Below are 27202 nucleotides of genomic sequence, written 5' to 3'. Positions count from 1 at the left end.
GAATTTTATAGCACTTTGCTTTGGTCTGATTTTTTTCCGTGTCCCCAGGTAGGCCTATTATGCACTAACTTCCACCATGAAACAAATCATCATCATTTTGTTAGGAAACTAGCAATAACACCAGCAAGTAGCCTATTAGCAATGCATATGATGAATTCTGTGACTGTAATGTGTTGTGGTCGCTGTTTTGTCTGAAACTAAAATATTGCATCATGTTTGATGAAATTACAGAAACTGATATGATCAACTTTTTATAAGAATTTACACTCATGCTGCAAGTTAACAGTAAATTCCTCAATGATTGGCCAGGTTATACTTATCTTACTAAGGATATAATGGTGTTAATTATATAAATACATAATAAATACAATAATGTAACATGTTAATTGTCCTATCCTTGTGTAAATAATCAATTAATAATTAATACAATTATATTTCCTTAAATGACAACATAATCATTTCAATTGCTAGAAAGTGTACTACACATTTGTACGTGGATACACTATATTAATAATATACTCCACATACACATATAAACTAAATAAAAATAAGAAGGGATTGTTCTCCCAAAAAAATCATATTCAGTCACTATTTAATCACCCTCAAGTTGTTCTAAACATGAGTTTCTTTCTTCTGTTGAACACAAAAGAAGATATTTTGATGAATGTTGGTAACCAGACAGTTGACAGTAGCCATTGACTTCCATAGTAGAAAAAAAGCAGTCAATGGCTACTGTCAACTGTCTGGTTACCAACATTCATCAAACTATCTTCTTTTGTGTTCAACAGAAGAAAGAAACTCGTACAGGTTTTGAACAACATATGGGTGAGTAAATGATGACAGAATATATATATTTTTTTGGTTGAACTATCACTTTAATGCCTAATCAATTTTTAAAATCCTTTAATTAATTGAGTGACAGTGCTGTTGGAAGAAAACATTAACATCAAATGTGCAGTTAAAATGAGCCACTAAGTCATTCCCTTCACTCCTAAGTATTTATAAATAATATATTTCACCTTTACTCTGAAAGAAAAATCTGTGTAGCAAATAAACCAACACTAGGTGTCAGACTGTTCAACCCCATGAACACATTACTTGCTATCTTGAACCCTGGCATTAGATGACTAAAGCAGTTCAGCTGTGTGTGGAATTCACTTCTATAACTGCTGTATGCCAGATTTCGTTACATTTTAATAAAAGCCTTGGAATACATTTGCACAAAAGCAAATTACTCTGTGTAATATTGCTTCAAAACTTCTAACATTGCTTCAAAAATTCTTTAAGGCCAAAATTATGTTTAGAACATGTAAATTATATTACGAATACGACCAAATAATCTTCTATTTAATAAGTAGTTATAGTATTTATATACCTCCTATATACCCCACAGGAAAAGCACCCTTGAGCAAGCGGGTGGAATATAGGCCGCATTTGATCTTAATATGTCAAGTTTGTCATTCATGATACCACCTATTTTCTATTAATTTTGGATTGTCAAAGTTATTAAACAAGAAAAACGTACCTGCTTTTGTCTCAGGCTGTGAAACCTCACAAGATATTATGGTATTATGTTCGATTACATGTCAGTCATGTAAACATGTTTATTGTCTTTTGTTTTTCCTACATCCTACAGAAAATACACGCAAGAGCAAGGAACGAGTGGGCATCTGAAGAGCCGCAGGCACAGTTCTGTTCAAAAGTTTGCTGTCGGTAAGATGTTTTTAAAATTAAGATAAGATAAGATAAGATAAGATAAATAAGATATTTTTAAACAAAGTTTCTTATGCTCACCATAGCTGCATTTATTTGATCAAGCATACAGTAATGATTTAATATTGTGAATTATTATGAACTGTTTTCTATTTTAATATATTTTAACATGTAATTTATTCCTGTAAAGAAATCTGAATTTTCAGCATCATTACTCCAGTCTTCAGTGTCACATGATCCTTCCGAAATCTAATATGCTGATTTTGGTGCTCAAGAAACATTTCTTCTTATTATTATCAATGTTGAAAACAGTTGTGCTGCTTAATATGTTTGTGGAAACTGCTAATTTTTTTTCATGCATACCACAACGATTTGAAAGTCTTCCTGTTTTACATGTTAAGTTATGTAATTTGTGCAATTTTATGCATACATTTGCAGTTTTTCTGTACTATGAAGAGGAAAAGGCTTGAATAAAGACAGGAGATGGAAGGTGCAGAACACAAGTGAGTTATTTACACATTTATTTGATATCCTGCATATGCTAGTAGACTTAACATAGACAATGCGGTTTATTTTACAGAAATGTTGACATACATGTACCATGACAAAGTGTTCTGTGATCACATAATTGTACAGACTACTACATGCATTCAAAGATGCTGATATGTGCAGAAACAGTCTGCAGTGTAAAGGTGTCTACGGACATTGAGATACAAGATAACATTTAAACAAACGAAAACAGAAAAGAGGCAGTGAGAGGAAGAAATACAATATAGCAGTTATGCATGGGAGAACAGGCTATGACACATGGATGACACATTCATATTTAACCTCGCTTTCAAACAAACAAACAAAAAATTAAATAAAACACACGCTTGCCAAGACAATATATCACACATGATCATGTAATGAGAAACATGCTTGTTCACAGTCCATCAGCTGTTAGAGTTCATTTTACCCTTTACACATGAGCAAAGTCACACAGACACAAATCCCTTTGCATCTACTGCTCCCATAAAGGCTCATGGGAGATGCTTCTATAGTCATATGATGACATGCTACAGGTAAAAAAGCAGGTGATTGCCTGGTGTTGTGAAGAAAACAAAAGTTTAACAGTACCGACTTTGAGCCCCACTCGTTTGCCTCGATTCAACTGGTGCTAAATGGTGTGAAACTTTTATTTGTGCAATATTTGAATCTGAACTGTAATCATGAAATGCTGCAATGCACACGAGAGTCTGCCGTTGACAGATAAAAACAGTATATTGGGATACCAATTAACAAGATTTGATATGTTCAAATGATCAAGGCTCTGAAATTGAGTTTCTGAGCATATGCAAGCACTTACATGATATGGGACAGCATTTCATCTTGCTTGTGTTTATGGTATCCGATATCTTTAAAGGGATAGTTCATCCAAAAAAGAAACGAAAAAGGAAAGTGTCATCATTTACTCAGCCTCATGTTTTCTCTCTCTCTCTCTCTCTCTGTGGAACACAAAAGAAGATATTTTGAAGAATATTTTACTATATTTAACTGTTTTTGTCTATAATGAAAGTCATCTGGGTCCAAAATAACATTGAACCCAATTGACTTTCATTGTAAGGACAAAATATCTTCTATGTCCCGCAGAGGAAATGAAGTTATACACGTTTGGAAAGACATGGGGGTGAATAAATGACAGAATTTTATTTTTATTTTTTTGTTGAACTATTTCTTTTAAATAGTTGTTGATGTGTATATGGTACTGAGGAAATTGTAGAAGATTTAACATGCTGAAAAAATATCTTGCTCTGAAAACAAATTCCATTCATTTGATTTATCATAACAGAGGTGCCATTGCCATTGCATTTGATAAAAAATATCACACCAAGTAGCATTTGCATGATGCTCTTCTCAACTTGATTTTTCAAAGTGATTGAGTCATTTTTGAGTACATTTTCCTTCTAGTATATACTGTACGTCAACATTTGACAACCAGAAAGTGTCCTAATTTTTAAACCTAACTCGTCTTTTTGTAAAACGTTTTGCTTTAAAAGTGTGCTTGTGCTATATATCTTTAAAATAAATGCCACTTCATATCATATCATAGATTTTTGTCCAAATATTTTTGGGGGCCATTGTATATATGAGGCATATAAAGCACAGCAGGGAAGCTGACCGTCCTGTGGGAATGCATGAGATGGGCCATTATTCAACAGTCTGTCAAAACCAAAACAGGCATGTGATGACATTTTTTTTTTTAAAAAACAACGACAACAAAAGAAACAAGACGATGCTTTCTTTAAATGAGGAAAACGTAGACATCCACCATATTAGAAGATTAGTGTCGTAGAAAACCTGAGAACTTAATAATATTACGCATATCTATTACTTAAAGACCTGATTTTTTTCCCCCTATAAAAAGTATAATTTTCTGTACAGTGCTATATGAACAAAGCCAACTTATTTGTAGCCTTCTCATAAATGTTTATGAACAGGCACGTGTCATTTAAACCACCATATGGCAGGAAATTGTGGTCGTGCAGAAATTTGGTTTAGAAAAAATAGAACCACTGTCAGCATTAATTAATAAAACATAAAATACTTTTCGTGAGCCCATTAAATAATTTCACAAGTTTGTTTTTCATATTTCAAATGAACCTGTTTGCAGACATTTATAAAAGACCCTCCTGGTCGATTTTGTCAAGAGAATCTTGTTTGAAGAGTATAACCGGAGTGATTCTGACCGCCACGCAGTGTTTTTGTAAAACGTCAAATCTTTTTTGAGTGGTAACACTGATATTTTAAATATTAAAGATATATCATCTGAAAAATACAATTGAAGTCTCTGCCTGTACACTTACAAATCCATTAGACTGTAAATAAAGTGCCACAATTCTTGGCCTGCATAGATTGCAGTATGCTGTATTGCACTTTCCACTATAGGGTAACCGCGAGAGCCAGCTGAAGTCTTGAGTTCCTCCTCCTTGTCTTTTCACAAATCTTCATTCGGCCCATTCAGATTTCTCCAAACACAATGTACATTTTGAACAATCAGCCAACCGCCATGCCAAAGCAAGTAATATACATATACTTCCAGCAATCCTGAAATAAAGGCAACATAAAATGAATATTTTCTCAGGTGACAGGAATAAAAAAAAAGAAAAAAACTCGGCCAGATGATAATACATAACTCAAAAGAGAAATAAATATTCTTCAATACTCAGTAAAACTGGACAAATGTGAGTTTCTGTTAAGAAATGACTCAAAGGTTAGGCATCTGAATGATACAGATGTGGTGAAATATGAATAATAATTAAACAACTCATGTGAAAAATTAACTGTAGTGCTATTTACACTACTGTACTCTTGTTAAATAGAAAAAAATATATAACTTTGATGTGTGTGTAAATCAAAACATAGTTTGGGTTTTGGTCCTTTTGATAAACCAAGAGGATTGAGGTTTTTAGTTTTAAAAGGGAAATGTGTGAACAATATTTGTAGGTTTTAATGACCAGAATGACCAGAGGTATTAATGATTTGATCATTGACTAATTATACTTAAATCAACTGTTTGCTGTGCTATGGTATATTTGAGTATGTAAAGATAAGTTAAGACATACATACCTGCTGTAACCATGTGTTTGTACGATGCATGTTTGAACTTAAAAGCAGGTTATTAAGCTTGTTTTTTTGAGAAGCTATCGCGATACATAAAAGTCAATAAATAATTAGCATTTTCATCTACTGTATATTATCTGATTGCTATTCTCATTTGGCAACTATAGGTGTATATGCAACTTTAATATCAAGAAAAAAAAAGGTGGAGCAATCCATCTGGTCATTAAATCAAGATTTTGATGCTGCTAATTTGAGTACCAAACCAAAAATAATAAAATTAATCAAATAAAAATCCCCAAATAAATATGTGATATTATAGACCATTCCTAAATCGTAACACAAAACACATCTGCATTAGGTACACATTGCTTTTCTAAAGAAAGTCATGATATGTTTCAATACGTCGCTACTTTGCAGCTCACTTTTCACAGTCTTTGATGAAAAATTCCCTCTTTAAAACAGAAAAAGGCTAACAAAAAACCCTTTTGATATCTACTTTGCCCTCTGTGCATTTTCATTGCTGTAATCTCTATATTTACCGTGGAGTGCTCTCAGCAAACTAAGCACCGTAAAACAGCTTTGTTAATATGCATGCTCATGTTCTGACTGTCTCTATAAAATGATAAAACAAGTGAAAAGGTAAAATGTACAGGTAGGTCAACGATGTCCTCATTGTTTGGTAAATACATTCTAAACAAGCCTCTAGTTTGCACTCGCATTCTCCAGGTCTCATCTGCAAGAACTGCAGTCTCGTTTGCGCTATTAACAATAACACAATTACAAGGGACTTTTCATGCCATGCAAAAATATCTTTCAGACCACATCTGCGTGCCGTTTCTCCCCCAGTGCGCTCCATTCTGTCCAAATGTCAGGCCACAGTCACATCCCGGTTTCGCAAGATGGTGAGTGATTTCCATCCCCTGGCATTAGATGGATCTCCGGCGTAAACATGTGGTTCTCCATCTTGTGTTCAGTTTGGTTGGAGTCTGGCTTTTCCTCCTCGTTACCACTGACTACACCGACAGTGCAGTTATGTGCTGCTCGTCTGGGTGAGGAGATGGCTGCAGAAGCCACTTCCATTTGGTTCTGTTCCTCATGGTACTCCTGTTCCTCCAAGTTCCCCAGAAGCAGCGCCGTCTCACCAGGATGGTATCTGCCGGCCTGCATCTTCGGAGAAAGAACCAAGCCTTTTATTGGGATACTACCCAGCGTCTCCGAATCTGAACAGAGAGGAGAGCACTCTCCCTCCGGGGAGTCATCTTCCAGAAGACTATTGTTGACATCCTGTGGAGAAGAAGTGTTAGGCGGTGTCAGAGGAGCATCCTCTGGCGTTTCAATGAAGATGACTTTGAGGCTCTTTGTCTTCATTGGATTCGTGCCACGAATGGAGCTTCTGATGTTCTCCACAACCTCGCTGAAGTTCTCACCATCTGGTTGCAGGTCAGTGTCTCGGTTGACAGTCCCAGAGTTCTCCACAGAACTTATTTCAGAGGGGGTCAGCTGGTCAAGTTGAAGGTTCAGAGGTACATTCGGTTGCCTTTGCTGAACCTGCTCTGCTGTATAGGAAGGGGTGGATGCCTTCTCACCCTGTCCAAATTCAGCAGTGCAGCTTGCAAAGCTGTCAACGCTCGATATGCTTCTGACCTCTGTGATAGCTCTTTCCTTGGGTTGCTCCTCATTGGCAGTCGGGACTTCCTTCATCTCCAACTCTACCTCATGTTTTGACACGGGCACAGGTTGTGTGCTGTTGGTTGTGCTGAGATCCGAGAAGGACTGTGTCTTTGTCATCTGGTTATACATTTCCTCCAGTTTCTGAACGTTCAGATGCTGTGGACTAGGCGTTCTGACGTATTCCCGTGACCCGTGTTGGCCGCTGTCTGGAAACTTCTTGTCAAAGGATCTGAGGCTGGTATCCGAGGATGTGCGCTGTGGAATACCCCACCGGCTCGGAGAAAGGTGGTTGTCCATTGGCTGTTTATCGTCATTTTTGTCCACGGCAACATCCATTAACTCCATGCTTCGTGCAAAGGCATCTTTTAGGTTCATTGAGACAATACTTCCGTTCCTCTTGGCTCGTTCTAAGGCCTCTCTTCTCTTGATGGCTTTCTCCTGTCGTTTCTGCTCCTTGTAGAACTCGGAGAAGTTATTCACAATAATAGGGATGGGTAAGGCAATCACCAGCACTCCAGCAATGCAGCAAAGTCCACCGACTATTTTGCCAAGCAGAGTCTGTGGGTAAATATCTCCATATCCCACTGTCGTCATGGTGATTGTAGCCCACCAAAATGAAGCTGGGATGCTGGTAAATTTGGTTGCATCCTCATCCTTCTCTGCAAAGAAGACCAAACTTGAGAATATCATGATTCCCATGGCTAAGAACAATATGAGTAAGCCGAGCTCATTGTAGCTGCGCCTGAGGGTGAATCCAAGAGACTGCAGTCCTGTCGAATGTCTCGCCAACTTCAGAATCCTCAATATTCTCATGATGCGGAATATCTGCACCACCCTCCTCACGTTCTGGAACTGCAGCACACTTTTGTTCGACTCGGTCAGAAAAATAGTGACATAGTAGGGTAATATAGCTAACAAGTCAATGACATTTAGTGGCCCTTTGAAGAATTTCCACTTGTTTGGTGATGACAGGAAGCGTAGGAGATACTCCATTGTAAACCATGCGATACACACGGCTTCAACGTGAGCGAGTTGAGGATTGTCATTGGCGTGGCCAAATTCGTCTGTCACTTGGAGTTCGGGCAAGGTGTTCAGGGACAGTGCAACTGTTGAAAGAATGATGAACAGAATGGATATGATGGCCAATATCTGCAAGAGAAAGAAAAAGAAGATTAAGTTATTATGATTTTTTTGTTGTTGACATTTTTGGATCATTATGCAAAATGTACAATTAATCTTTAGAGCTAAAGATTTTGTGGAGTTGCTGAAGTTAAAGTTGCAAGTTAAATTGTGTACTCGCTTATGCAACCGTCAGAGGCATAAAAGCACAAAGCCCCTCTCTCTCTGTATTTGTTTTTAGTTAAGGATGCGTTTGCTCTTCAATTAAATATTGTTGGCACCAAGATTCCAATTAAAGTGGAAAAAATAGTGACATGATTTGCCATGAATTCATCCTTTACCTCCTCAAAAGCAATCACCAAACTTTCTTTTGCATGCCTGTTCTTGTGTGCTTTATGCATCTCAAGCATCAATTTCCCTGTTCCTAGAACAACTTTGAAAAAATTAATAACATAAAAACCATTTCGCTCTGAGAGGAGTCAGTCTCAATGCTTGTTCTGTTTGTGTGCACCGGAAACCATAAAAATAAGGTTATAAATAAAACCGGGAAAAAATAGCATCCCATTTTCTTTGATTTCCTGTGTTAAAATGTACCTCAATGAATGAGCAAGCGAATGCTATGAATAACAAACATGGGCATGAATGAAGTGACAGCTCTCTGCCCGTAAATGGCTTCAGTAAATGAATGAGTGGGAGGATCAAGCGTGAGAAGACCTTCCTGCACGTATTGACCAAGGCAGGCTGAGCTTTTCCAGTAAGAGCAGGTCGAAGACAACAGCCGTCCCTTCACCCACGTATCTCTCACTGCACCCTATCTGCTGAGAGTAGTTCATTCAACATGGAACATTTGTCACCCGTCCTTAAACTTTGTGAAATCATGGCCATGGCCTTGATCGCTTTTTTGCCTTAAAAGACAGTCCTCAATTCTTTGTTCTCTCAATGATCACTTTTTTCTTCTTCTTTAAAGTCTGGCAATCCAGTGAAAGAGGGATTTGCTCATATAACTTGTCACATGTACACACAACCTGCACTGTGATAATGTTCCTAATCTTGTATTCCTTTGTAATCTCCTGCATCTTCAGATGTTTTGCAAGATTGCGATGATACGCAAACAAAACAAACTCAGGGCTCAGCTTCAGAGCAAGCGGCATATTAACATTATGTCATATATAATTAAACATCTCTAGAATTTCTGGCCCCTTTTGCATAATTCTAAATGGTAAATCAGTTATTTAAGTGTCTCATAATTTATCTTCCTTTACAAATATTGATTTCTGGCCAATGTAAAACCACATGCTAATGCTCCATTTCCTGTGGTGAACCATGACTCTCATTACATAAGCCAGTGCAGTGAACAGCTTTGAAACTGCAGAAGACAGTTTTATGCACAAGTAACAATTACTGGCTTTGTTTTTTTGGGGAAAAAGACTAATAAATACATTTTTGCATGTTAATAAGTACCAAATTGTAATATAAACATGAATATACATTATAATAAATCATATTTTTTAAATGTATATGATTTAAATCTCTTTGTTAAACCTTTTTTTATTGCAGCAAATGAAAGGTGACTATTATTCTGATGGTGGTCGAGAGAAGGTCTCCAGGAGTATTAGGGCTAATGAATCAAATCTTCCATGGCAGGCTTAGAACCTTTTATAAATGAGAGCAGGATTGATATTTATTACGAGAGAGTTCTCTCAATCATCTCTAGCGCGGTTCGGGTGATTCTGAATGCTACATAGCTTTCTCTGACCTTGGCGTGTCAGAGGAGTGAACAATCTCCTTTCTTTTGAAGAATTCTGTCTGGATTATACAATGAAATTGTGCCCTCCGTGCCACTAATGCAATCAATAGCAAGTTTTCATTTAGGTATTTCAACTTGTATGTCTATAATCATTGCTTAAATGTATCTATAAATACCCATTAAAATGAGAACATATACAACATGTTGTTTTCAACATTAAATAACTGACCTTTAAATAATCACTGTACTAAAGCGAAAGCAAATTTAAAATATTAAAATATTTTTGGGGGATGCTAGGTGGTCTGGGTAAACACAATTTTTCTTTGCTCTTTTTAAACACATTTACGGAAGTTCACATTATTGTTTCAGTTTGCTTTCTAAAGTCTGGTCGGAGAATTATGAGATTAGTAATGATTATTTTATTCTATTGACAGCCCTAGGCCTTAAAGGGTTGGTTCACCCTCATTCGAAACCTGTAAGAATTTAATTTATCTTCATCTTCAAAACACAAATGATGATATTTTAAAATAACAAAAATAAAAATAAAAATAAAAAATAATAAAAAAACTATTCCATACCAATTGAGCTGTTTAGTCAAAAAATTCTGAAGAGACTCAATCGCTTTATATGATCAACAGGTTGAATTTAGGCTTTTATTCACACATAAACATTGACTGAGCATGCTGTATGTGCAAGAACGAAAGTCTTACGGGTTTGGAACTACGAGGGTGACTAATTAATGACATAATTAAAATTTTTGGGTGAACTATCCATTTAATTAAAAATAAATAGTTTCCACACATTCAAACGTTTGGGATCAGTAGGAATAAGAAATTAATACTTTTATTCAGCAAAGACACATTAAATTGTTAAAAAGTGACAATAAAGAAAGACAATTCTGAAGGATCGTGTGACACTGAAGACTGGAGTAATGGCTGCTGAAAAATCTGCTTTGATATCACATTAATAAATTACATTTTAAAATATATACACAGGTTTCTTGTATACAAACAATACCGGATGCGCGCGCATCCAAGAGGCATCCATTTGCATATTAATATAACATTATGTAAAAAGTTAGTTAGTTGACTAGTATGAAATTGTCCAACTAAGTTTGCGAATCATAAAAACATTAGTATAAAATCATAAAAACACAACAGCTCCGCGTCATCTCTGCTTCTGCTAGATATAGCCGTAAAGACTGTTGCTTTCTGCCTCTTAGATGCGCGCGCATCTACGTGATGACGTTGCACAGAAACCCGTGTGTAGTAACATAAAAAAACTGTTATTTGAAATTGTACTACTTCACAATATTACTGTTTTTACTGTATTTTTGATCAAATAAATGCAGCCTTGATAACCAAGCATAAGAGACTTATTTAAAAAAACATTTAAGAATTCTTACCGACCCCAAACTTTTGAACAGTAGTGTATAAAATATTTTAATAATTTGCTTTGGTCCCACAACCGGGCTCATCATTCCATTTGTCACTTCTGCATTGATTTCTACTGTATTATCATTCGTTAATACACGTTAATGCAAATTATACTGCACGTCTGCAGTGGTGAATAAAGTGATTATGATGTCATAAAGGGAGCGGCTGCGGCTTGAATGCCCGCTCTTTTAAAACCTCTGCATCGGTCCACTATTACAAGCCGACCGCATACTGTACATGGTTAAACCATAATATAAGGCATGCTCAAGACCAAAGAACTGGCCATGAAATGAGCTAATGCCTTTTATCTCAGTCCACAAAGCTCCCGCTGTTCTACATTTTGTAAAGCAAGAGCGCTTGTGGTTCAGGAAGTATTATAATGAGCACTCGGTGGAAACCTATTAGCAGCATGTCCCATCAGTCAAGCATGGATTTACTGAAGAACTGTGAAGTCATGGTGTTCTAAGGACACGAAGTGCCGTCTCACTTCTACTCTCCTGAGCAACTTCAATCCCATTCCGGATTACAGCAATAGCAGTGTGTCCTTTATCTGCTGCATGTGCAGGAGCTACTTGTCTGTACACAATGTGTTGTGAAATTAATTTAGCTACTATAAGTCATACATTTGATTTATCCTCCCACCCTAGCACTTTCTATCAATCGGTCACATGCTTGCACTTCCCAAACAGCTGGAGCGTCATTGAAAATCACATACCCACAGGCAACATTACAGAGAGTGGTGTCAAATGAATACGGACCAAAGTGTCTGACCTTATTTCAGTGAATCCTATAGTGGCCAGCATTAACTTAAATGAAGTGGGAGTTGTTAAAGAGATAAATTACGATGTGCATCCATGTCTGCTTCGTGGGTTCATTGGGATAATCCTTTTGGAAGGACCCAAGGCCCCTCTCCTTCTGACCCAGGAACAAGTCTGCAAGGTCGCTCGCTTCTGTTTGTACGTTTACGTCATTGCCTGTAGTTGTTTTGACTGTAACAAAAGCTCATCCAGCAGCTTCCAATAAATCTATAAAATGTGTTTTGAGATTAAATGTTTTTTTCCAGCATGTGGTGCAAAGACAAATGCAACAAAAGGGGGAAAAATCTCTAAAAAGACCTGGCATGGGAGCAGTGTTTATGTCATCAGCAAAATTACTGAAGAAAATTATTAAGAAAGTTCTTAATTTGACCCATTTTTTTTGTTTATTTTGATTCAAATTAAATTTTAGTCAACAAAAATGCAAACTTTAAGGGCAAAATTACATTTTACATATTCATTTAAAGTCATTCTAAAATCAAGTGGCATTTTTGTGGCAAGTGCAAAATTAAACTATTTTAATATTAAATTTTTTAGTCTTAGTAAAATGAACTAAAACTAAACTGCACAAATATGACATGATGAAATGTTTACAAAATTGAACAAAAAAAAAAGGTCACTGTACTGTAAGAAAAAAATCATAGAAAAACTGAAAAGGTACTGTTCATTTTCTGCCAGGACATTATTTGTTTACTTTAACTCTGAAACACGACACAATGCGTAATTTAAAATATGGGTAAAACTCTTGTGACAAATCGATATGGAAAATGTATATTGAACACTGTATGCGAGACAAAATGACTGGCATGTTCACAAAGAGTTTTCCAAGACTGCAGCAAATAATCATAGGGCTATGGACGTATTCCCAGGCTGGCCGATATTTCTCAGACCGGTTTGTGTCATCGGAATGTGAACGAGGAGAGCAAATAAATAAAAGAAATTCCACTTCAACTTCTGCTTATGTGGACATAAGTCTCACTGACTGCTCAGACAAGCTCAAGATCCTTTGGTCTTGCCACATCCGGCCAAACCAAAAGAGTTGAGCAAGCATCTTTAAACATCCTATCTTTCCTCATTCCAGATCTTTTCATTTAAAGATGTTCAATAATGAAATACTTTGAATCTGGCCAAACCCACTAAAGCATGCAACATCTTCTTGCTTTATGGTCCCAAGGTTTTAGTCACCTGTCACCTCTTCTATCCACACCTATGGATATGTTCTTCCACTGGGACACTAACTTCCGATCTTCCAAGTAACTGTCACGTTGGACAGACATGTAATTTCCTGTCTCGGCCTGGTTGGCTCTTGCCTACACGGCATGCAAAAAAAAAAAGCCCTGGGCCACACCAGTCTTTCAGTCAACCAAGAGAGGTTATTGATTGAGTACACATCACATTATAGACACTGCAAAGAGCAAGCTCTGCCAAGCCATATCGATCGGCCACTTTGTACATAATCCTGCTTGATGCACCTTGAAGTGGGACAGTTTGCTGTCCCACGTCATCAATACGCGTGCACAGATGGGGATCAATTCCTGTCGTCATGACTTGGGAAATGCCGAAGGATCACCCAATGTGATACTCAAATATTGTTATTAAGTGAGTCAGAGGAATATATGGCACATGGTGCTTGCTGTTCCAACAGGGAGGAAAGGTGAAATACACTGTCATTGTGGAGCTTCCTTCATAGAGACAAAAGTTCAACAGAGAAAAATATATTCAGTATTCAGGTTGAGTGCCAGTTATGAAATGTTACATTGCATCAGTAAATGTTTATTTATATAACACCATTTTCAACCCAAAACAGAACTTTTTAATGCGTTTTGCCCATTCGCTTACACAACAACGACGTTTTGGGGGCCTGAAAACGCAAACTTTTAAAAAGTGGTAAAAAGGTTTCAGAGTGCATGTTTTGGAAAACTATGCCATTATCGTCTCTGTGTGTCCATTTCTAAGTTACAGATGTTATATACTACCACATTATGTTCCGTTGCTCAGGTACGGAGCTTGGACATGTTGTTGGGGGAAAAAAATAGATTTTAATTATATTACAGATTTGAATTATATTACATATTACATTATTTGAATGATTTTGCGTTCTCTCGCAAAAGTATTGCATTCTTCCATTTTGTGAACAAATGCAAGGTTCTTGGGAATGCAAAAGTTTTGCATTGAAATATATATTTTCATTATTGAATTCGTTTCCATACTTCCATACATGAATGGAAATGCTTGGTGTTTTTTGTGGCCAGCGCTTTCAGTTTATGTAGTTTATTTCTTAGTTATCATACTAGTCATGACATACCAACTCCAAACCTTTGAAGTTACTATGTTTATAAGCATTGATTTATCGCGACGGCTCTTGGCTGTTTAAAATGTGGCGAATAAAATGAAACAAATGCTAATGTTGCTGAGCTTCAGGAGGTCAGTACGTGTTTGACTGCCATGGCAAATACGAGTGATGTGATTGGCACTGGCTACAGAGAGCTTTGCTCAGGTCGGTCCCAGGCTCATCTCCACAGCGTTGAGACCCCGGTGACTTTATTGACTGGGCTATGAAATATGTTGGTAGTACAAGCTCCAAGGTTTTAAGGGCTTTGGGAGCTAAGCCAATCTCGGCTTCAAGAGAAATGATGAAAAAAAAGCAGAGAAAAATAAAGTCAGGAGTGTCAAGTGGCCCAGAGATGATATTTCATGATGCGGAGATATGCTTCACTGAATGCTTGGTCAACAAATTACACCACTTCTTTAAGATTCTAACAACCCCAATGTGGAGTACCTGCATATAAATGAGGAATCCATCGATGCACTTGATTCAATTCAGTCCTTTGTGTGTCATGCTCTGGCTGTTTTCAATTAATGACGCTAATAAAGACAACCTTTAGCCTCTTCATCTTCCTTTAACCATTCCTAATATGATCAATAATGTGTCTCGACATGCTTTAGTAAATATTTCATCACCACTCAGAATGTTCCTCTAAATGAGGCCCTTAATCTAAAATTCACTAATACAGACATCACTTATCGCGTTTGAGACATAAGGAAAAGACAGAAGTGCAAACAAAACATCCCGTTTTTAAAATCAATTTGACAAATGACTGCCATGTATAATTGATGCACTCTTGTAAAAGGTTGAGGGGAAACCCTGGAGCCACGGCTTCTAGTGTAATGACTTTCCAATGGGTAAATCTAATCAGACTGAAAGTGCTAGCTATTAGCTCTCATTGACTCACCTAGCCATTCACAGCGCCGCTGGCATTGTCTCGTTCTAAAGCTTGAGTCTGTATCTTCACGCTTGACATCTTCTCTTCAAAGTCTGTCCTTCTCTCGTTGACAGATGCCAATATTATTGACACAGCTTCTCTTCAACCGTTCGTCAAAGGCTTAGAGAGAACAATCTAGTATTAAGCTTCAATGCGAGGCCATTCTTTGAATGCACCAGTAAATACCCTTGTAAATGTTGTACAGTAGGTTCTGTGACGGATTGATGGGTGTGGGGGAGTGGAAGAAACACTCTCTGTCATACACTGAAAGCTGAGCCAGGTTTGGAGCAATAGAGCAGCAGTACCTGCCAATCCAAACCATCCAATAAGACTAATTTAGTGCAGATATGGCTGGGTTATATAGCCTAAACAATTATAATTGTATTATTTTATTATAATTAAAGTTCAGCATCATGTATCTGATATACTTGATATACAGTATATCTCAATGTTTATGTATTTGCTCAAAAATGGCTTGGATATTTATTTAATTTTTTTCCAGAGGAAAATAAATTGAACCAAATAGCCATTGCAGTGGACAAGTAGATTGAAAGTGTTAAATGCAAAACAGTGTTGTTATTCACTTAAACTATTATAAATCATTTTGGTATAAATGAAATAAAGCTGAAAGAAAATTAAATGTAAATATTAGGTGATAAACTTAAACAAAAAAATAGTAATGTTGCCTAACAGAAATAAAATAAGTTGAAGTTTACATACAAAAATGACTAAAACTGAAATAAAAATAAAGCTATACAGATATAAAATATCAACTTCTATATCTTCACAACAGATATAAAAAAAACAATATAAAATAAAATGAAAATATTATTAAATAATAGTATATAAATAATCCTAAAAGGACACTGATGCAAAATACAGTAAATAAATGTTCAAGGCAAAATTTCCACTGAATACAAGGCACAACATAATTGAATCATTTACATTTTTGCTGCTGAAGTTTTTATTTATTTATCAGAGATGCTATTAAAACATATGCGAGTTAGAACAAAATGTTATTTCCAAATATGCGCAATATACATTTTTGCTTAATTTTATACAGCAGTGAAATATATTGTGAATATTCCGTATATAATTATCGCCCAGTCCTAATTGCATTTTTCATGAATCATCCAAAGAACCCATTGAATACTCTGTGCTTATCTAGAAGCTTTATGCATTGTCACTCAAAAGGATAAGTGTTTTTGTATTTACGATGTCTTCAGGACACCTTGAGGCAGGATAACTATGCTCATGATCCAGTAAACAATGTGGGAATGAGCTGCCCTATGGCTTTCAATGCCCAGAAGCACAGCCATCTTGAAGAAACTGCAAACACACAACAGGCCAGAGCATCCTTCCTCTTAAACACGCATGCCGTGTTTCCATTACTACTTGCAGTAATTTAAACATAGCCAGTTTTATTCAAAGGAGGGCACTCAGCATTTTGGAGTCTTTTTTTGTCTTGTAACTATGCAACGGCACTCTCGAGGTTCAGCCAATCTATACCTTAAAATGTGAAGCTCAGTTCATGAGCAGCATCTCCAGCTGTGTGGGCTGATAGGACATGAAAGGAACCGTAATGAATAACAGATTCACACCCACTCACTCACTGGTCATCCTTTCTTTCTTTCTTTCTTTCTTTCTTTCTTTCTTTCTTTCTTTCTTTCTTTCTTTCTTTCTTTCTTTCTTTCTTTCTTTCTTTCTTTCTTTCTTTCTTTCTTTCTTTCTTTCTTTCTTTCTTTCTTTCTTTCTTTCTTTCTTTCTTTCTTTGCAGACTATCAGCATTTCAGAAACTGAGAGTTGTGCAGCGAAGAGCTGTGAGCTACTGCATTGTGGGAAGAGATGCCCGTGTAACTTTAAATAATTGGTGTTTCTATTCACTGCGAAACATTTTCAGAGATGGATGACTTGAGTTTTCCCTCTCTCACATTCCACACACTCTTCTCTGGTGCTTTTCCAAGTAATGGTAGGCTCTTAAATACCCTCTCTCGCAGTCTGCCATCTGTTCTCTGAACATATTCAAGGTCTGTTGCTGAATTTTTTATTTTTCTAATTTCCTCGTGAGTTGCAAGCACCATGTCACCGACAGCAAGCATGCTAATTCTAGTGTAAATATGTACTAATACACAAGGCTAACTAAACAGATAGAGAGAGCGACTATTGACCGGAAAACTAATTAGGGAAATGCAGTATTACTGTAAAATTAGTGATACATACAGTAATCAAAAGAATAATAAGCAGGACCAAACGGAATCAAAATCATAATTGCTTAATGAATATTTAGTAAAATGTGGTTAATGCTTTCAGCTACTGTGTATTAAGACACATTCCACAGTTTTACGCAGATTTTCCCCAAAAATCAGCTCAGAAAATTTGAAAAAGTCCTTCAATTTCTTTTGGGCTTACTAATAGAGAATAATATTTAGTATAATAAAATATTAAAAATAATAATAATAATGGAGAAATAATTATTAATTCAATGTATTATTTAACTCACTGGCATAAAAAGAAGTGTGGGGTCAGTAAGATTTTTTTTTTTAAAAGAAAATGTATATTCTTATTCAGCAAGGACATCAATTGATGAAAAGTGACAAAGACATTTATAATGTTACAAAAGATTTGTATTTCAAATAAACGCTGTTCTTTTGCACTTTCTATTCATCAAAAAATCCTGAAAAATGTATAATGTCATGGTTAAATGTTAAACAAATTATAATTATTAACTTACTCTGGGTTGGAAATGCTTTGCACTTACAAAAAATAAATAAATGAATTAAAGAGTAATACAAATAAAATATATAATATATATAAAACACTTATGTTATTGATGTAACAGTTTCCACAAAAATATTTGCAGCTTGAGCAGCAAATCAGCATAATGATTTCTGAAGGATCACATGACTGAAGACTGGAGTAATGATGCTGAAAATTCAGCTTTGTCATCTCATTAAATTACATTTTAAAATATATTCAATAAAAAATGTCTTACAGAGCATAGGAGACTTCTTATGCTCACTAAATAATTACCGACCCCAAACTTTTGTAGTGTGTAAATATTATAATATCATTTCATTAATAGTTTAGGCACGTATAGAGCTTTAAGACTGAAATAGAAACCTTATTATGTGTAATATATCTGCCGTCCCAGAAACCATACCTCTATGATAACGGCACAAGAATAGCAGCAAAACCAAGAAAACTGAGTTAGTATAGATTTGAACTTCAGTGTGAATCAGTGTGCGGATCGAGCTTGTGGATTAATATGTCATCAGTGCCCAAATGCATCAAGGGATTTAATGTGCAGTTCTGTCATTTACAATTATGCGTAGCACCTCCGACGGAGAGGTTATTTCTACAGCCGAACTGAACCTGCAGGAGGAGCTGAGGAGGAATGCAAAGTCATGTAGAGAGAATCTCACATCCCTTTCCTGAGATGTGCGATTAAGACGTTTGACAGTTCTGGGAATGACATGATTATCCGTAATGGAATCCGGCTCTGTTTATTTCCGTTCTCATATATATGTCTCAATTCTGCCCCGCATCATTGTGTGATTACTGTTGCAAAACGACATTTATGACAGATGTGCCGGTGAATGCGGGGGCTTGCAGGTTTTTATATGATCAATGATTAAACCGTGTCTCGATTAAATTGTCCTCTCACTTTCACTTGTGTACGGCACTTTTTTTTTTTTGCTTCCAGAGAGTAAGTGGCACTTTGAGGATTTTGAACAGCCTCCCTAATAAACCAAACACTAGAAGACTGAAAAAAATATGAAAAAAATTATTGGCTTGTCTTGTATGGAAGTCGGTTTCAATAAAAAATAAATAAAAAGGTAATTAGGATTTAATATTTTAAATATGATATATATATATATATATATATATATATATATATAAACTTAATAAAAATAAAATAAATAAATAAAAACTATATATATATATATATTGTTAATTTTATCAAATATATACATTTCTAATATGATTTTTAATATATAATATATAATTACCATAAATATTTTTTTACTCTTAGGGCGAAATGGGCATCCATACTTGAAAAAAAATAATAATTTAAACAACAATATATATATTGTTATAGGCTACTCACACTCTTTCCCACCAAACATCCCATGTGTGACATCAATGTGATCAGATGTGCTTTGCAAAGTGAACATGGAAGAATAGACACTGAAGAATATAAAATGTAATTGGATACCAATAAATAAATAAATAATACAGTCATAAATTTTAAGCACTAAGATTTATGGATGCATCTACCCAGTCGGGCACGTTCTCCGATCGCTGGCTGCATTGATTGTGAACTGTGATTTCATTTTATCTGTCGTTGTTGCAGCTAATATAGCAATTAGGAATAAGTTCCTATTGATATTCCATATCTAAATACCAGATCCAGGCATTTAATGTCAAGAGGATTTAGAATCTCATTCCCTTTCCAGAGTATAAGGAGTGGAGGGATAAGAAATCGGAAATAAATAAGGACAAAAGAAAGATGAAGATGCTTATTTCCATGAACAATAGAACAAGCTCAAAACCCAGCTGTCCCAAACAACTGAATTAGCAAACTCGTTTGTCTCTAGCTGCCGGTGTGTAAAAGAAAGCTCTCATCCACTTAATAGGTAGTTTAATGAAAGCACCCTCTGATAAAGAGCTAAGTTCTTGCTTTGACTCAGTATGACACTCTGTGAGTAGCTGTCCTTCAAGCTGAATTATGCATGCAGAAGATTGTTTGCCCTTTGAGAATACACTGCACGAAAGAACGACTTGTCTCATCATTTTCTATTTAAGTTGTTTTAGGCACGCTAGCAGCTCCATTCACAACAGTCTCCCTGAGAGCAAACATTGAATGCCAGTAGGTTGACATCTTTCATATCATACCTCAAGCATTATGCAGGTTATTTCAGACTTGAGTGAGTCAGTCAGTTGTCAAATTGAGGTAGTACAGTCATTTGAAAACTCACATCCTCAAGTTAGAGGCGGCCACAGTTGTAATGCCTTAAGTGAGCTGTCTGACTTTGGGAATCCCTTCCAGTTCGATCCATAAGTGTAAAAAAAAAAAAAAAAAGAGGCCAAAGGTTTATGTGACTCCACATACTGTCAAAATGACTGGAATGTCACACTTTTTGTTACTAGGGGGAGTTATACACCAGTGGGCTTTTAAAGGCTGTTCACTTTCATAACATGCAGAAGTATTTAACTTATGCACAAAATTGGAATATCACATAAAACGTTTGCGAATAAAGCAGCGTTTCCCATCCCATACCTACATGTTAACTATACCAGTCATTAGAGTTTTAGACTGATTAAGATCTGCTAACATTTTATTTTTATGGTCCCCAACAGACATTCTACTGACTGACTATAAGTACCTTTGCAAGTACGTCAACTTATTCTAACCCGAACCTAACAATCAACTAATACTCAATAAGAGTATTGATGTAGTTGCAAAAAATGAGAATTACATGTTGACATGTTGCTTAGGCTATAGTTTGTAGTAGGGCTTGGCGATAAACGGTAACAATAATTATCACAACATAAATGATAACAAGAGTATGATATAATGTTTAAAGCAGAACGAAACAGCGCTACTCATTTTAACCGCGGGACAAACCATTTATCCTCTCGGCTCAAACAGCAGCGCAGCGTTTACTCGCTGATCGGTCTCAGTCACGTGACTACTGTGAGATCCAGCGAGAAGCGCTTGCATTTAGTGAAGAAAACACACGTCTCTGTTATTTAAACTAGTTTAAAGCCAGATGAAACAGGCACAACAATCAGTCAGAAGGCTTTTCAATCTACAAATTGCCATCATCTACCATGGATTTAACACTAGCTGCACCATGGTATTGTGGATGAAATGTGGGATATTCATATATATTTTCATTATGTTAATGTAGACATGTATTAAATGTATTTGTCATATCCAGCAGCTGGAGTGTCCTTAATCTCCACCAGAGGGCACTTCTCCCTAGTCCTTTACCATTGCTTCACAAACTACGTTTCCCATAAACCTTTGCTTGGACTCAGAAATGATTACATCCACCTGTGCATCATTACCTTGTTAACCCGGCCTATAAAAGCTGTATCTTTCAGTCAGTCTTTGTCAGTAGTTGTCTTTGTGAGGATGTAGCATATGTGTTGCTTTGTGTCCTGTTCTGGATTTGTTGTTCATGTTTGTATTATCTGGTTTTATACAATTTCTGCTTGCGCTTGGTTCCAGTCTCTCCTCTTCCCTATGTTACAGTATTAAAGGAGTAATACAATTACAGTATTTGTTGTGTGATTAAGCTATAGCATTTGTGCGTTTATATGTATTTAGGCTACTGTTTTTGATACAAATACCATAGAATCCATATAGTTGCATTTTACCATGGTAGTGAGGTGCTATTTGCGTGGTTTTAACTGTGGTTATCTTCACACATTAGTTATCAAAGTTGATTTGACAAAATATAAAAAGTTGTGATAACAAATCATGAAAATATTATTTTACAGTGTTGAAATAAGGTTACATTTTTTACAGATGTTACTATTTTTGTTAATGAAGATACATCTGCATCCTAGAAGTAAGCTACTACTACTGTCAAAACATGTAATATAATTCATTGCAGCCTGAAGATACGCATTAAAGTCAGGAAACACAAACCTGTGTTTGTACCCGTTAGAACATGCAAAAACTAAGAAATACATTTTTCTATAAAGATATTTAGTTTGTTAAGGTAAAATGACAAGAATTCCAAAACATGTGTGTTTGTCATATTCTGACAATTTTTTTTGTCAAACTGCCCAGCTCTAATTAGTAGAATGTCTAAAGTGGACTATCAAAATAAAGTGTAACCATTTATTTACATTTAAAAAAAAAAAAAATTGTGCCACTCATAGTCATCCATATACTTGTTGGAAAGTTCTTGCAATTGTACTTAGTTTATGAAAAATAATAAGTGTACAAAATAGATGCATGTCATGATAACAACGCATGATTATATATTTACTTGCAGAGCACATCCCCCTAAAATGACTAAAATACTGTATGCCTATATGATCAGAGCAAAGCCTTATGAACTTCCTTTTATCTTTAAAATGAGTTTCCCGGGATGACACACCGTAAGCATTATTTTACTGAGCCGGTGAATATTGTATGTCCACTGGGAATAGAAAAGAGCAGTTGTATAGCCACTTTTAATCAGGTTTAAATAGGATCTGTTTAAATGATGTTCTCATGAATACATTTATTAAGCTGTGAACTCAGCAGTCAGTCCCAAATTAATTAACATACGCAGGAAAAACAAGCTGATTCTTATCTGGCAGTACAATTCACACGCTCACTTGAGTGCCTCTGTCTTAGTTAGCTGTAACAGATTTAAATGAAGCTCAACATTCTAGAGGACATTAGAGGGTGAGGGTCATTTTCACTTGAAACGGGTTATGAACGCCACTTGTAGAAGCGTGCGTATAATGAAAAGCTCTTGGTTTGCATTAGCCTGACGGCCAGATAATGACATGAATTCTTGAGACAAAGGTGCCCCGGCATTGTGGTGATGATGTTGTATGCCATCGCCATGACAACGGATACATGGATCTCCCATTCATGGATGGGATTGTGAGGAAAACAGGCAGAGATCTGCATAGAAAAGATGTTTATTTCAGCGAGATCAATGGTCTGTTCTGAGGGGGTGTTTTCTTTGCAGCAAAACCAATATGACATGACGATTCTTGCAATAGTTCTCCTAAAAATTAAAATACTCTACTCTTAATTTGCATTTAAACCTGCTATTTTTTTTTTCTATGGAATACTGGAAACTTTGAAAGAAAATAATAAAAGAAAAAGAAAGAAAAGAAAGAAAGAAAAAAGTAGCCCGTATTACTTGTGCACTTATTGCTAGATCTTACAATGTTTAACATAGGTATGTTAAAGAACAACTGGTATTTGTTGTTATATTTTATATAAATATATATAATATAATTTTTATCATATGTACACTTCAACTGTGAGAGACGGAATCTAAAAATCCCGAAAATCACATTGTATGATTTTTAAATAATTAATTTCAGTGTAAGAACCAGTGTAAGCTCTCACAGACTTAAACAAAGTTTTCTTTAAGAAGCCCTCCTGTTATCCACTCATTACCTGTATTAACTGCACCTGTTTGAACTTGTTACCTTTATAAAAGACACCTGTCCACACACTCAATCAAACAGACTCCAACCGCAAACACCAAGTAAATTTAGCATCCGATAACCCCTTTAAAGGGATAGTTCACTTTGAAATTAAATGTTGGTATGTTTTAGCTTACCTGAAGTGCATCCAAGATGTAGGTGTCTTTGTCTCCGCAGTAGTTTCAATTTTTATATTTTTAGGTCAAACCGTTCTTGTCTGTCAGTCATATAATGCAGGTATATAGGTAGGTAGCATGCAGAGAAAAGTCCAAATAAAAAAATTCCCCATCGTAAGTGCACATTGATGGCCTAAGCTCGCGCGAACTCATCCGGGAGTGTTGAGTTTTCACTTATTCCCAATTTGTAAGTCTTTTATCTTGACACACTACTCGCTTCATTGTTCAGGTCAATCAAAGGCATACGTTGAGCCGTACAGCCAATCACACGCATTTCTGCTGAGTTTAAAAATGCAACGTCCAATCGAAGGTGATTAGATTAGTTTCCGGGGAAGAAATCCGGTGTAAACAGATCAGTTGGACGTGGTTGTGTAAAAGAGATAAAAACGATATAAATACTGTTAGTTTTATCAGACAAACGTTGTTTCGTGTCTTAGGCCATCAATGTGCACTTACGATGGGGAATTTTTTAATTTGGACTTTTCTCTGCATGCTATTAGAGACATCTCTGCATGCTTTTGGATACACCTGCATTATATGACTGACAGACAAGAACGGTTTGACCTAAAAATATCAAAATTGAAACTACTGCGGAGACAAAGACACCTACATCTTGGATGCACTTCAGGTAAGCTAAAACATACCAAAATTAAATTTCAAAGTGAACTATCCCTTTAAGGACTTTTAAGTTGAAGTGTTCTATGTTCTCATTGTTTCATTCCTGTGTCCTTTGTATTTAAACTCCTGTGTTTCCTGTGTTCTTTGTCAGGTCTTGTCCTACACGGATGTACGTTTGGTGCTACTCATGCTGTTATTGGTTTCCCTGGTTCTCTGTGGTTTTGTTATGTTTATTTTGGTATTAAACTATTTTGCGTTTGAGCTCTCCCTTTGTTTTTAAATTCACCCTGGCCCTGCGTTACAATTGTAATCTCTCTAAAAAGTATCGCTTTACTTATTACTAATCACTTTCTATCACAATCCCATATCAACCTCAACCAGTTGAACAATAATAGGATAGACATGAAACTTCTCTTTTAATTAAAAAAGTGAAAATTTTGCAAACTTGCACAAATTCCAAAAGACAACTGTAATTAATTATTAACCAAAATTTGAGAAATGGACAGAAATAAAGAGAGCTGCTGGGCGCTGTCTGTAGCTTTATGAGGTGCTGATGGGACGGCTGGGCTTGAGGGAGGCTGGATGCTATGCCCTCTCTCTTCACGGGAGATTTACTTTAATTCATTCAAATGAGCGCGAGCACACAGAATAATTTGGACATTTAGGAGGGGAGCTCTTCATAATGGAGCGCTGTCAGATTTCAGCAACACAATCTACTGCATTAAAAACCCATGCCGAGTCATTTTAGTGCTCGTATTTCCTGAGCACTGAGGGAGTAGGAGGAAGTGACATCAGACAAACTCAAAAGTTTCCATGCTGTGCTATAGCAGGTATCAGATTATTGGACAACTCTTCTTGTAGGGAAAGAATTAGTATATAACCACTTATATCCTTACTAAAGATAGAATAGAAATCCTATTACAGTTATCCCAAAACGTCCTCACACAGAACGTTAACAGTATAAATGCTTCTGCCATGATAGCGACTGTGACTCTCTCTCACTCTCTTTATCTCTCTGACAGAGTCATTCACAAATTACATAAGTCTAACTACTTAACCACTATTACGATGGATGGCTAGTGCCAAGAAGACCTGTGTGTCAGTGCCAAGGAGCAGTGCAACCTCGCTTCAGACACATCTAGGGATTTAAGCATTGCTTGAGGGCAAATTAACAACCACTGAAAAGCAGGAGGTTGCAGCGGGACCCATTTATCTGTGTCCTTCACAACATGGCTTCACAGTAAACTTGTTAGAGTTATAGAGAAAAGAGTTCCTCTTTTATTTCTTTTACTGACATCAGCACAGTCTCAAGTGAGTTTTGCAGACTTGCAAACTTTAGAACTCAAGATACATGTCATCTTCTTTAATAAGAATGCCCCCTCAGATAGAAAATAGAAGAAATTCAATGGGGACCAGTGTTGTTTTGGACCCCATTGACTTTCACTGTATGGATCAAAACATTCTTTAAAATATTGAAGTTGCACTCACGTCTTGCGTTTTTTGCATGACACAACGCTTTAAAAACACAGCGCTTAACTTAAAAAAAAATGTTTCACTGACTTCTCTGTGAATGGCCCCCAAAATGCACATAATCCAACAATCTCAAAGAACTCAAAAATTCAGTCTTAGGAAGAAAGAAACATAAAAAAAAGATAAAGGAGAAGGATACATTATTAATAGAAACCCAGTGCCTCCGCAGGGATGTTTGGTTCATCAGTTTTGTGTGCTAGTATAAAAACAAATCCTATAACAAGGATAAGTTTGCTTCATGAGGCGTTTAGTGGCACTTTCCTTTAACTTTAACTTAAATTCTAGCTCATAAAACCCACAGACAAAATGACGCATGACTCTTTAAACATTTCCTGTGTGATCATTTAATAATTTGTCTAGTATGCAAATAGTAAATAGGAGCCATTAAATGCTAAACAGCATATTTTTAATTTGGATGCTGTGCTTGGAGCTTTAACACTGCAACTGAAATAGTCTGGAGTCATTAATATGCTTGTTTTAAATTTGAGACCTCATGCTGTCGCATGAATTTCCTTTGTACTTAGTGCCAGGCTTCCTTTTTGCTTCCTTCAAAGTGTATTCTCACTAAATAAGCACATTCAGTGGTGATTATTCATGGATAACTGGGGGAAATTATTACTGATATCAATAGTGGAATTACTGCTGATCATTTATTTTGTTGAGCATTTTTTTGTAACATGTACTGTATTATTATATAATACAATATAATACAATACAATAAAATATAATTATTATGATCATATATATAAAAATTATCAAATTCAATGCTTCTAATTTTTCAGTATAAAAATAAAAAATAAAGTAAATAAAAAAGTAGTTAAAAGTTTTTTTTTTAATTTCCATGTTAAGCTTTTACATGACATGATATCAATTATCGTACAACGACGTAACTCATGCTTAACCACAATATGTATCGATGTAGATTAGAAACCATTTTTTAATGACATTAACATGCAATATTTGGCGTACACGTGCAATATATCTAGATCGTATTCTATATCTTTCATCACATTTAAATATACAGTATATATATATATATATATATATATATATATATATATATATATATATATATATATATATTTAAATCTACAAATTTTAGCGTGTCATAATCAATCAGCACTGTTTTTGAAAATGCACACATGCACTCCTCAAAAACAGTGCTGATTGATGATGACACGCTAAAATGTATAGATTTAAATATATTTAAATGTGATGAAAGATATAGAATGTACTGAATGTAATGAGGATGATCTATGTAAGTCCACATGTCATTGTAAATAGAAACTATGCTTCTAACCACAGCTCGAGAGTTTTACGGCGCTGTTTGCCAATGTTT

The 27202-nt window shown here is 35.8% G+C and overlaps 2 protein-coding genes across 2 annotated transcripts in view; one reads left to right on the top strand and one right to left on the bottom strand.

Annotated features, from left to right (window-relative positions):
* The window catches only part of trpa1b (transient receptor potential cation channel, subfamily A, member 1b), a 174593-nt gene that overhangs the window by 96 nt on the left and 147295 nt on the right, over positions 1-27202 (top strand). Inside the window, exons 2-4 of the mRNA XM_079601669.1 lie at positions 49-123; positions 1637-1713; positions 2152-2216. The gene's annotated coding sequence lies outside the window, so the exon portion shown is untranslated. The remainder of the gene's footprint in view (positions 1-48; positions 124-1636; positions 1714-2151; positions 2217-27202) is intronic.
* The window catches only part of kcnb2b (potassium voltage-gated channel subfamily B member 2b), a 93941-nt gene continuing 68944 nt past the window's right edge, over positions 2206-27202 (bottom strand). Inside the window, exon 3 of the mRNA XM_079601670.1 lies at positions 2206-8136. Coding sequence (XP_079457796.1) covers positions 6196-8136 — 1941 coding nt within the window. The 3' untranslated portion in view covers positions 2206-6195. The remainder of the gene's footprint in view (positions 8137-27202) is intronic.

Source organism: Phoxinus phoxinus (genome assembly GCF_949152265.1).
Source record: "Phoxinus phoxinus genome assembly, chromosome: 24".
Lineage (NCBI taxonomy): Eukaryota > Metazoa > Chordata > Actinopteri > Cypriniformes > Leuciscidae > Phoxinus > Phoxinus phoxinus.
Note: the sequence above shows the minus strand (reverse complement) of the source record. Positions and strands in the feature narration are given on the sequence as shown.